The sequence below is a fragment of the Perca flavescens genome, chromosome 12, assembly GCF_004354835.1.
Source record: "Perca flavescens isolate YP-PL-M2 chromosome 12, PFLA_1.0, whole genome shotgun sequence".
Lineage (NCBI taxonomy): Eukaryota > Metazoa > Chordata > Actinopteri > Perciformes > Percidae > Perca > Perca flavescens.
In genome coordinates, this window is record NC_041342.1 from 34081307 (window position 1) to 34094432 (window position 13126).

The 13126-nt window shown below is 41.0% G+C and overlaps 1 protein-coding gene across 1 annotated transcript in view; it reads right to left on the reverse strand.

Moving 5' to 3' along the window:
• lamc1 (laminin, gamma 1) overlaps window positions 1-13126 on the reverse strand; it is a 141015-nt gene that overhangs the window by 13447 nt on the left and 114442 nt on the right. Inside the window, exons 19-23 of the mRNA XM_028592310.1 lie at window positions 11798-12003; window positions 7032-7111; window positions 5788-5925; window positions 1859-2003; window positions 347-496 (exon numbers count right to left, since the gene is read on the reverse strand). Of these exons, the coding sequence (XP_028448111.1) occupies window positions 347-496; window positions 1859-2003; window positions 5788-5925; window positions 7032-7111; window positions 11798-12003 (719 nt within the window). The remainder of the gene's footprint in view (window positions 1-346; window positions 497-1858; window positions 2004-5787; window positions 5926-7031; window positions 7112-11797; window positions 12004-13126) is intronic.

A 13126-nucleotide genomic window follows, 5' to 3' on the forward strand; every position in this document is an offset into this window, starting at 1 on the left:
CAAAAGCACCACTTTAAATCTTGTGTTTACCAGAAATGTGCTCAGAAGTTTCCTGGAAATGAGTAATTAAGCATGAATAAGCATAAAAAATGACTAATCGACTAAAGAAATCTTAGTCGACTAAGACCAAAACCACCGATAGGTCGACTAAAAGGTGGCAGCCCTAGACTGTTTAATAGTTGACAACTAATCGACTAACCTTTTGCAGCAAAAAAAACAAAGAGAGAGAGAGAGATTTCTGCCTGAGTGGTGTTTCTCTGAGTGACTGAAATGTTCTTGTGTCTGTGCGTACATGCAAAGTCAGTTAGCCTAGCTTAGCATTAGAGAGCGTGCTAGGCGGACGTACCTGCTGCTCACTCCTGCCTTTCTCCAGCAGTTTGCGCACTTCCTGCTCTTTGCCCTTCAGGTCGTCTCTCAGCTCGTTGTACGCCTTCTCCGTCTTGTCGATGAGCGTGTCCAGGTCAGAGGCCTCCTTCTTGATCTTACTGGCTTCATCCTGAACACACACACACACACACACACTTATCACCACGACAACTACAGGGGAACACAACGTTTCCTCAGACAGCACCTCATTGTTACGATTATTCCGACACCACACGAATGCAGCACGAACATGCTTGATGTAGTTTCACTCTGTGTGTGTGTGTGTGTGTGTGTGTGTGTGTGTATCTGTCTGTGTGTGTGTGTGTGTGTGTGTGTGTGTGTGTGTGTGTGTCTGTCTGTGTGTGTGTGTGTGTGTGTGTGTGTGTGTGTGTATCTGTCTGTGTGTGTGTGTGTGTGTGTGTGTGTGTGTGTGTGTGTGTGTGTGTCTGTGTGTGTGTGTGTGTGTATCTGTCTGTGTGTGTGTGTGTGTGTGAGTGTGTGTATCTGTCTGTGTGTGTGTGTGTATCTGTCTGTGTAGGTGTTTATCTGTCTGTGTGTGTGTGTGTGCATGTGTCTGTGTGTATCTGTGTGTGTGTGTGTGTGTGTGTGTGTGTATCTGTCTGTGTGTGTGTGTGTGTGTAGGTGTGTATCTGTCTGTGTGTGTGTGAGTGTGTGTGTATCTGTCTGTGTGTGTGTGTGTGTATCTGTCTGTGTAGGTGTGTATCTGTCTGTGTAGGTGTGTATCTGTCTGTGTGTGTGCGTGTGTGTGTGTGTGTGTGTGTGAGTGTGTGTATCTCCCTGTGTGTGTGTGTGTGTGTGTGTGTGTGTGTGTGTGTGTGTCTGTCTGTGTAGGTGTGTATCTGTCTGTGTGTGTGTGTGTGTGTGTGTGTGTGTGTGTGTGTGTGTGTGTGTGTATCTCCCTGTGTGTGTGTGTGTGTGTGTGTGTGTATCTGTCTGTGTGTGTGTGTGTATCTGTCTGTGTGTGTGTGTAGGTGTGTATCTGTCTGTGTGTGTGTGTGTGTGTGTGTGTGTGTGTGTGAGTGTGTGTATCTGTCTGTCTGTGTGTGTGTGTGTGTGTGTGTGTGTGTGTGTATCTGTCTGTGTGTGTGTGTAGGTGTGTATCTGTCTGTGTGTGTGTGTGTGTGTGTGTGTGTGTGTGTGTGTGTGTGTGTGTATCTGTCTGTCTGTGTGTGTGTGTGTGTGTGTGTGTGTGTGTGTGTGTATCTGTCTGTGTGCATAGTTTTTTTCTGTAATCCTGCTGACAGAAAGACAAACGGACAAATATACAAACAAACTGAACAAACGGACCTCCAGGACTAACTGAACAAACCGAGCTATAGTTCAAATATGATTTGTAACGATCGTACCAACCCACTAACCAGCAGACATACACAGTAAGCCATCGTACAGACCTAACAACAGACAGACAAACCCAGCTAAAGCCCACTTTCCACTTTCCCGCCTGCAGAGATCGAGTTTCGGTTTAAATCACCTCCAGAGCTTTGGTGTCGAATGGCCCCACGCTGGTCAGGTTGGCCAAGATCTTCAGAGCTTGGTTTCCAGCGTCTTCCGCCTCCGCCTGAACCTTGTTGGCCTGTTTCTCCAGATTCTTGGCCAGCTCCTTCGCCTCGTTGTACCTGAACGCAACACACGCATACACAAATATAATACCAGGTTACCAGCTCGGTATGATGTACCTGAAAGCAATACTACGTTAGTAAAAGTGCAAAAATGTTACCAGAAAATGACTTTTGGTAGTTAAAGTCACCTTTTAGAATATGAGTTAAGTAGAAGTCCTAAAGTATTTGTATTTACTGTACTTAAAGCACCCATATTATGCTCATTTTCAGGTTCATAATTGTATTTTAGAGGTTGTACCAGAATAGGTTTACATGGCTTAATTTTCAAAAAATACCATATATTTTTGTTGTACTGCACATTGCTGCAGCTCCTGTTTTCACCCTGTGTGTTGAGCTCTCCGTTTTAGCTACAGAGTGAGACCTCTCACTGCTGTCAAACATTGTTGTAGTCAGTTGCACATGCTCAGTAACTAGGTAAGACTACATGCTCAGTAGCTAGGTAAGACTACATGCTCAGCTAGGTAAGACTACATGTTCAGTAGCTAGGTAAGACTACATGCTCAGTAGCTAGGTAAGACTACATGCTCAGTAGCTAGGTAAGGACTACATGCTCAGTAGCTAGGTAAGACTACATGCTCAGTAGCTAGGTAAGGACTACATGCTCAGTAGCTAGGTAAGACTACATGTTCAGTAGCTAGGTAAGGACTACATGTTCAGTAGCTAGGTAAGACTACATGCTCAGTAGCTAGGTAAGACTACATGCTCAGTAGCTAGGTAAGGACTACATGCTCAGTAGCTAGGTAAGGACTACATGCTCAGTAGCTAGGTAAGGACTACATGTTCAGTAGCTAGGTAAGACTACATGCTCAGTAGCTAGGTAAGACTACATGCTCAGTAGCTAGGTAAGGACTACATGCTCAGTAGCTAGGTAAGACTACATGTTCAGTAGCTAGGTAAGGACTACATGTTCAGTAGCTAGGTAAGACTACATGCTCAGTAGCTAGGTAAGACTACATGCTCAGTAGCTAGGTAAGACTACATGCTCAGTAGCTAGGTAAGGACTACATGCTCAGTAGCTAGGTAAGACTACATGTTCAGTAGCTAGGTAAGACTACATGTTCAGTAGCTAGGTAAGACTACATGCTCAGTAGCTAGGTAAGGACTACATGCTCAGTAGCTAGGTAAGACTACATGCTCAGTAGCTAGGTAAGACTACATGCTCAGTAGCTAGGTAAGACTACATGCTCAGTAGCTAGGTAAGGACTACATGCTCAGTAGCTAGGTAAGACTACATGCTCAGTAGCTAGGTAAGGACTACATGCTCAGTAGCTAGGTAAGGACTACATGCTCAGTAGCTAGGTAAGACTACATGCTCAGTAGCTAGGTAAGACTACATGTTCAGTAGCTAGGTAAGGACTACATGCTCAGTAGCTAGGTAAGACTACATGCTCAGTAGCTAGGTAAGACTACATGCTCAGTAGCTAGGTAAGACTACATGCTCAGTAGCTAGGTAAGGACTACATGCTCAGTAGCTAGGTAAGGACTACATGCTCAGTAGCTAGGTAAGACTACATGCTCAGTAGCTAGGTAAGGACTACATGTTCAGTAGCTAGGTAAGACTACATGCTCAGTAGCTAGGTAAGACTACATGCTCAGTAGCTAGGTAAGACTACATGCTCAGCTAGGTAAGACTACATGTTCAGTAGCTAGGTAAGACTACATGCTCAGTAGCTAGGTAAGACTACATGCTCAGTAGCTAGGTAAGGACTACATGCTCAGTAGCTAGGTAAGACTACATGCTCAGTAGCTAGGTAAGGACTACATGCTCAGTAGCTAGGTAAGACTACATGTTCAGTAGCTAGGTAAGGACTACATGTTCAGTAGCTAGGTAAGACTACATGCTCAGTAGCTAGGTAAGACTACATGCTCAGTAGCTAGGTAAGGACTACATGCTCAGTAGCTAGGTAAGGACTACATGCTCAGTAGCTAGGTAAGGACTACATGTTCAGTAGCTAGGTAAGACTACATGCTCAGTAGCTAGGTAAGACTACATGCTCAGTAGCTAGGTAAGGACTACATGCTCAGTAGCTAGGTAAGACTACATGTTCAGTAGCTAGGTAAGGACTACATGTTCAGTAGCTAGGTAAGACTACATGCTCAGTAGCTAGGTAAGACTACATGCTCAGTAGCTAGGTAAGACTACATGCTCAGTAGCTAGGTAAGGACTACATGCTCAGTAGCTAGGTAAGACTACATGTTCAGTAGCTAGGTAAGACTACATGTTCAGTAGCTAGGTAAGACTACATGCTCAGTAGCTAGGTAAGGACTACATGCTCAGTAGCTAGGTAAGACTACATGCTCAGTAGCTAGGTAAGACTACATGCTCAGTAGCTAGGTAAGACTACATGCTCAGTAGCTAGGTAAGACTACATGCTCAGTAGCTAGGTAAGGACTACATGCTCAGTAGCTAGGTAAGGACTACATGCTCAGTAGCTAGGTAAGACTACATGCTCAGTAGCTAGGTAAGACTACATGTTCAGTAGCTAGGTAAGGACTACATGCTCAGTAGCTAGGTAAGACTACATGCTCAGTAGCTAGGTAAGACTACATGCTCAGTAGCTAGGTAAGACTACATGCTCAGTAGCTAGGTAAGGACTACATGCTCAGTAGCTAGGTAAGGACTACATGCTCAGTAGCTAGGTAAGACTACATGCTCAGTAGCTAGGTAAGGACTACATGTTCAGTAGCTAGGTAAGACTACATGCTCAGTAGCTAGGTAAGACTACATGCTCAGTAGCTAGGTAAGGACTACATGCTCAGTAGCTAGGTAAGACTACATGCTCAGTAGCTAGGTAAGACTACATGCTCAGTAGCTAGGTAAGGACTACATGCTCAGTAGCTAGGTAAGACTACATGCTCATTAGCTAGGTAAGACTACATGCTCAGTAGCTAGGTAAGACTACATGCTCAGTAGCTAGGTAAGACTACATGCTCAGTAGCTAGGTAAGACTACATGCTCAGTAGCTAGGTAAGACTACATGCTCAGTAGCTAGGTAAGGACTACATGCTCAGTAGCTAGGTAAGACTACATGCTCATTAGCTAGGTAAGACTACATGCTCAGTAGCTAGGTAAGACTACATGCTCAGTAGCTAGGTAAGGACTACATGCTCAGTAGCTAGGTAAGGACTACATGCTCAGTAGCTAGGTAAGGACTACATGCTCAGTAGCTAGGTAAGACTACATGCTCAGTAGCTAGGTAAGACTACATGCTCACTAGCTAGGTAAGACTACATGCTCAGTAGCTAGATAAGACTACATGCTCAGTAGCTAGATAAGACTACATGCTCAGTAGCTAGATAAGACATGAGCTAGCTAGCTGTTTCTCTAACTTCAGTCAGTACGGCAGGATTAGCCGGGAGACTTCTTCTAAACGTGGAATACCTGCAGAACAGGGACATGGAAGTAGTTCTTTTAGAGATTATGGTGAACTAGTGTGTGTTGTAGCAGTGCTTTGACATTGAGAACGAGCTAGCGTGCTAACGGTTAGCCCCCTGGTCTCGGCTAGTTAAGTAGAGAGCCGTGCAGGTTTTGACCAGCTCACCAGGAGACTGAAGGCAGGACGCATTCAGAAACCAGATCTCACTCAGAACACCATGGATGGATGTTTTAAAAGTTTGAATGCATGTGGAAGCACCAGAGACACAAAATAACACCTCAAATCACCAGAAAAAGTGATTTTTTTTTTCTTCATAATATGGGCACTTTAAGTATCAAAAGCAACAAGATTATGAGTTTGTTGTGGCTGTGTGTCTTGTCTGTGGAAGACTAAATGTGGCGCACTTCTTGTTGAGCTCTTCGATGTCCTTGCTCGTCTTGCCCTCCCCGTCCAGAGTCTTCAGCAGCAGGTTGTATGCTCTGGTGGATGTGTCGTTGGCGTCTCTGGCGATCTTCTCGATCTGGTCGGCGTCCATCTTGTGCCTGAGAGAGAAACACAGACGCATGAAGGGGATGTCTTTGAGGTGGTCAGATGTTGGAGAGGAGCTACACCTATCTATCTATCTATCTATCTATCTATCTATCTCTCCCCCTCCCCCCTCCCTCCCCCTCCTCCCTCCCTCCTCTCTCTCTCTCTCTCTCTCTCTCTCTCTCTCTCTCTCTCTCTCTCTCTATATATATATATATATATATATATATATATATATATATATATATATATACAGTACAGGCCAAAAGTTTGGACACACCTTCTCATTCAATGTGTTTCCTTTTTATTTTCATGACTATTTACATTGTAGATTCTCATTGAAGGCATCAAAACTATGAATGAACACATATGGAATTATGTACTTAACAAAAAAGTGTGAAATAACTGAAAACATGTCTTATATTTTAGATTCTTCAAAGTAGCCACCCTTTGCTTTTTTTTTATTAATAAGGGAAATAATTCTACTAATTTACCCTGACAAAGCACACCTGTGAAGGTAAAACCATTTCAGGTGACTACCTCATGAAGCTCATTGAGAGAACACCAAGGGTTATATATATATATATATATATATAGATAGATAGATAGATAGTCTGGAAGCTCTTTAAAAAGTCATCTTTGCAATTAGATGTTATCTTGTTTTGTACAAGTCACACGCTGTGGGACACACACAGACACACACACAGACACACAGACCCACACACACACACACACACACACACACACAGACACACAGACCCACAGACACACACACACACACAGACCCACATACACACACACAGACACACACACACACACACACACACAGACACATGGACCCACAGACACACACACACACACACCCTCACACACAGATCCACACACCCAGACACACAGACCCACACACACACAGACACACACACATACACATACACACACAAACACACACACAGATCCACACACCCAGACACACAGGCCCACACACCCACACCCATACACACACACATAGACCCACCCACACACACACACACACACCTCACACAGACCCACACACACACACACCCACACACACACACACACACACACACACACACAGAGGGCCAGTAAGAAGCCGTCCTACTTGTCGGCCAGCATGCGAGCCTCCTCTGCCAGCAGCGTCATGTTGTTCGGGTCTCCGTTGCCGGTCGGAGGTTTGATATCCTGCAGACCAACATCACATCTGTTAATAACTCACAGCTTATTAAATCTACATTGTGTAAGAATTTCTCCCTTCTAGCGGTGAAATTGTATATGACAACCAACTGAATATTACTTTCTAGCCCAAACTCGAGGCCCTCGCGCCAAATCTGGCCCCTCGCAGATTTTGATCCGGCCCGCATATCAATTTAGGTTCATAATAGACTTTGGCATCTAGCTTTTGCCACTTTTTTCATTGTTTTTTCCTGACTTTTTTGCCACTTTTTCCAATGTTTTTTGGCCCTTTTTACAAAGTTTTTATTCCAATGTTTTTGAGCTTTTTTTGTAGATTCTTTTCTTTGATGACTAAGGATCTATCTATCTACTATCTCGACCGAGCTGTAAGTGAGGAGATTATATGAGACATGCAATAATACAATAAAAGATGCTTGACTTTTACGATGAAATAATAGCATGTCTGGCCCTGGATGTGATTCTTGTTTTGCTGTGTGGCCCTTCGTGGAATTAAGTTTGATACCGCTGTTCTAGCCCCTCCTCCTACGGTGGCCGAACCCAAAATGATCTCTTAGTATCTCCATCGTTTCCACACAAATATTAACTTTGGTCCTGTTGCTTTGCCTGTCACAATGTCGTTTTAATTCTCTTTTTCGCTTCCCTGGCAAGTAATCTCGCCCTGGCATTCGTCACGGTGCCACTGAGTGTAAGAGGGCAAAAGATGGAGGTGTGTCCCTCTTTGGTTAATGTATTTTAAAGATGGAGGTATGTCCCTCTTTAGTTAATGTATTATAAAGATGGAGGTATGTCTCTTTGGTTAATGTATTATAAAGATGGAGGTATGTCCCTCTTTAGTTAATGTATGTCTCTCTTTGGTTAATAAAAAGATGGAGGTATGTCTCTCTTTTGGTTAATGTATTATAAAGATGGAGGTATGTCCCTCTTTGGTTAATGTATTATAAAGATGGAGGTATGTCTCTCTTTGGTTAATGTATAATAAAGATGGAGGTATGTCTCTCTTTGGTTAATGTATTATAAAGATGGAGGTATGTCCCTCTTTGGTTAATGTATTATAAAGATGGAGGTATGTCTCTCTTTGGTTAATGTATAATAAAGATGGAGGTTGTCTCTCTTTGGTTAAAGTATTATAAAGATGGAGGTATGTCCCTCTTTGGTTAATGTATTATAAAGATGGAGGTATGTCCCTCTTTGGTTAATGTATAATGTATTATAAAGATGGAGGTATGTCTCTCTTTGGTTAATGTATTATAAAATGTATTATAAAGATGGAGGTATGTCCCTCTTTGGTTAATGTATTATAAAGATGGAGGTATGTCCCTCTTTGGTTAATGTATTATAAAGATGGAGGTATGTCTCTTTTGGTTAATGTATTATAAAAAGATGGAGGTATGTCTCTCTTTGGTTAATGTATTATAAAGATGGAGTCCCTCTTTGGTTAATGTATTATAAAGATGGAGGTATGTCCCTCTTTGGTTAATGTATTATAAAGATGGAGAGGTGTCCCTCTTTGGTTAATGTATTATAAAGATGGAGGTATGTCCCTCTTTGGTTATGTCCCTCTTTGGTTAATGTATTATAAAGATGGAGGTATGTCCCTCTTTGGTTAATGTATTATAAAGATGGAGGTATGTCTCTCTTTGGTTAATGTATTATAAAGATGGAGGTATGTCTCTCTTTGGTTAATGTATTTTAAAAATGGAGGTATGTCCCTTTTTGGTTAATGTATTATAAAGATGGAGGTATGTCCCTCTTTGGTTAATGTATTATAAAGATGGAGGTATGTCCCTCTTTGGTTAATGGATTATAAAGATGGAGGTATGTCCCTCTTTGGTTAATGTATTATAAAGATGGAGGTATGTCTCTCTTTGGTTAATGTATTATAAAGACGGAGGTATGTCTCTCTTTGGTTAATGTATTATAAAGATGGAGGTATGTCTCTCTTTTAATGTTAATGTATTATAAAAAGATGGAGGTATGTCTCTCATTGGTTAATGTATTATAAAGATGGAGATGTCCCTCTTTGGTTAATGTATTATAAAGGAGGTATGTCTCTCTTTGGTTAATGTATTATAAAGATGGAGGTATGTCCTCTTTGGTTAATGTATTATAAAGATGGAGGTATGTCTTTTAATGTATTATAAAGATGGAGGTATGTCCCTCTTTGGTTAATGTATTATAAAGATGGATTATGTCTCTCTTTGGTTAATGTATTATAAAGATGGAGGTATGTCCCTCTTTGGTTAATGTATTATAAAGATGGAGGTATGTCCCTCTTTGGTTAATGTATTATAAAGATGGAGGTATGTCTCTCTTTGGTTAATGTATTATAAAGATGGAGGTATGTCTCTCTTTGGTTAATGTATTATAAAGATGGAGGTATGTCTGTCTTTGGTTAATGTATAAAAAGATGGAGGTATGTCTCTCTTTGGTTAAAGTATAAAGATGGAGGTATGTCCCTCTTTGGTTAATGTATTATAAAGATGGAGGTATGTCCCTCTTTGGTTAATGTATTATAAAGATGGAGGTATGTCTCTCTTTGGTTAATGTATTTTAAAGATGGAGGTATGTCTCTCTTTGGTTAATGTATTATAAAGATGGAGGTATGTCCCTCTTTGGTTAATGTATTATAAAAGATGGAGTCCCTCTTTGGTTAATGGAATGTCTCTCTTTGGTTAATGTATTATAAAGATGGAGGTATGTCCCTCTTTGGTTAATGTATTATAAAGATGGAGGTATGTCCCTCTTTTTGTTAATGTATTATAAAGATGGAGGTATGTCCCTCTTTGGTTAATGTATTAAAGATGGAGGTATGTCCCTCTTTGGTTAATGTATTATAAAGATGGAGGTCCCTCTTTGGTTAATATATTATAAAATGGAGGTATGTCCCTTTTAATGTATTATAAAGTTAATCTCTCTTTGGTTATTATAAAGATGGAGGTATGTCTCTCTTTGGTTAATGTATTATAAAGATGGAGGTATGTCCTTTGGTTAATGTATTATAAAAATGGAGGTATGTCTTTTGGTTAATGTATTATAAAGATGGAGGTATGTCCTCTTTGGTTAATGTATGGAGGTATATGGAGGTATGTCCCTCTTTGGTTAATGTATTAAAAGATGGAGGTATGTCCCTCTTTGGTTAATGTATTATAAAGATGGAGGTATGTCTCTCTTTGGTTAATGTATTAAAAGATGGAGGTATGTCCCTCTTTGGTTAATGTATTATAAAGATGGAGGTATGTCCCTCTTTGGTTAATGTATTATAAAGATGGAGGTATGTCTCTCTTTGGTTAATGTATTATAAAGATGGAGGTATGTCTCTCTTTGGTTAATGTATTATAAAGATGGAGGTATGTCTCTTTGGTTAATGTTTATAAAGATGGAGGTATGTCCCTCTTTGGTTAATGTATTAAAAGATGGAGGTATGTATTATAAAGATGGAGGTATGTCTCTCTTTGGTTAATGTATTATAAAGATGGAGGTATGTCCCTCTTTGGTTAATGTATTATAAAGATGGAGGTATGTCCCTCTTTGGTTAATGTATTATTATAAAGATGGAGGTATGTCTCTTTTGGTTAATTAATTATAAAGATGGAGGTGTGTTTTTGGTTAATGTATTATAAAGAAGATGGAGGTAATGTATTATAAAAGATGGAGGTATGTCTCTCTTTGGTTAATTATTATAAAGATGGAATGTCTTTATTATAAAGATGGAGGTCCCTCTTTGGTTATGTCTGTCTCTTTGGTTAATGTATTATAAAGATGGAGGTATGTCCCTCTTTGGTTAATGTATTATAAAGATGGAGGTATGTCCCTCTTTGGTTAATGTATTATAAAGATGAGGTATGTCCCTCTTTGGTTAATGTATTATAAAGATGGAGGTATGTCCCTCTTTGGTTAATGTATTATAAAGATGGAGGTATGTCTCTTTTTTAATGTTAATGTATTATAAAGATGGAGGTATGTCTCTCTTTGGTTAATGTATTATAAAGATGGAGGTATGTCTGTCTTTGGTTAATGTATTATAAAGATGGAGGTATGTCTTTGGTTAATGTATTATAAAGATGGAGGTATGTCTCTTTGGTTAATGTTTATAAAGATGGTGGAGGTATGTCTGTCTTTGGTTAATATATTATAAAGATGGAGGTATGTTAATCTTTGGTTAATCTTTGGTTAATGTATTTTAAAGATGGAGGTATGTCTGTCTTTGGTTAATGTATTTTAAAGATGGAGGTATGTCTCTCTTTGGTTAATGTATTATAAAGATGGAGGTATGTCTCTCTTTGGTTAATGTATTATAAAGATGGAGGTATGTCCCTCTTTGGTTAATGTATTATAAAGATGGAGGTATGTCCCTCTTTGGTTAATGTATTATAAAGATGGAGGTATGTCCCTCTTTGGTTAATGTATTATAAAGATGGAGGTATGTCTCTCTTTGGTTAATGTATTATAAAGATGGAGGAGCTACATGGCTGCCGTCATTCGAGCGATTGCTCGTATGTATTCTGAATGATTCTGAATGTCAGATTCTACGAGAATACTTTGATTAGTTGGTGGAAGTAATTACACATGAATGAGCACAAATTTGTGAAAGAACAAAAGGAGTTTTTGCTAAGAATCAACTCAAAACATGACACAATGTAGGTTTAATGGTTTACTGTGCCAAACGGCACTCACCACTTTGCCGATGGCCTCCTTGGCCTTGTCCAGCTCCTGGCGTGCGCGGTCGATCAGGTTCTCGGCGTCGCGGACTCGGTGGCGAGCGCGGTCGGCCTGCGTGCCCGTGTCGTCCACCGTGCCGCGGATGTTCTGCAGACGGTTCCACTGAGTGGTCAGAGTGCTGTTGATGGCGTTCAGGCGATCCAGCAGGCCACGGTCCACGTCTGCAAGGGGTCAAAGGTCACTCGGGTTACTCGGATTTAACCACAGAATGTTAAAATAACGAACGAAACACGCTGAAGCTCCTTAAACCTGCATTATATCTGACTACCAGCAGGGGGAGACTCCTTAAACCTGCATTATATCTGACTACCAGCAGGGGGAGACTCCTTCAACCTGCATTATATCTGACTACCAGCAGGGGGAGACTCCTTAAACCTGCATTATATCTGACTACCAGCAGGGGGAGACTCCTTAAACCTGCATTATATCTGACTACCACAGGGGGAGACTCCTTCAACCTGCATTATATCTGACTACCACAGGTGGAGACTCCTTAAACCTGCATTATATCTGACTACCAGCAGGGGGAGACTCCTTAAACCTGCATTATATCTGACTACCACAGGGGGAGACTCCTTAAACCTGCATTATATCTGACTACCAGCAGGGGGAGACTCCTTAAACCTGCATTATATCTGACTACCAGCAGGGGGAGACTCCTTAAACCTGCATTATATCTGACTACCAAAGGGGGAGACTCCTTAAACCTGCGTTATATCTGACTACCAGCAGGGGGAGTCTCCAAAGAAGTCTGTTTCTGTAGAAGTCTGTGAGAAAATGAGCAAACTTCTCTCTTGACTTATTACCTCAGTAAACATTTTCATAATGAGTTCACAGTCTCAATAGCTAGTTTCAACGTTCTCTGGTTTATTGGCATTTCTTTAAACCAATCACAATCGTCTTGGGGGGAGCTAAGCGCCAGACGGAGCCACAGTGCTTCTGCTAAATAGCCTCATCCAGTCTTTTGTAAACAAACATTTTCACGTATGAATATGTTTGTGTTGCTACAGATTCATTGAATCCAGGCAGCTCCATGAAAGGGGAATGTCTCCGTTCAGGAATGTCTCACAAGTTGAGGTCTATTTTAATGTCCCCAGTGTTAGCATGGTTAGCATCGCTAAGCCTCTGTCCTGACTGACAGGTCCTAAAGCATCCCCTGCTTTATTGTCTGTTTAAAAATAAATGGGACTATCATTTACTTCTGGGATTGCTCCGGTGGTGCAGAAAATTCTGCCGGATGTCCCGTCCACTTCCTCTGTCTCTGTGTTGGGGTTCTAACCTCCG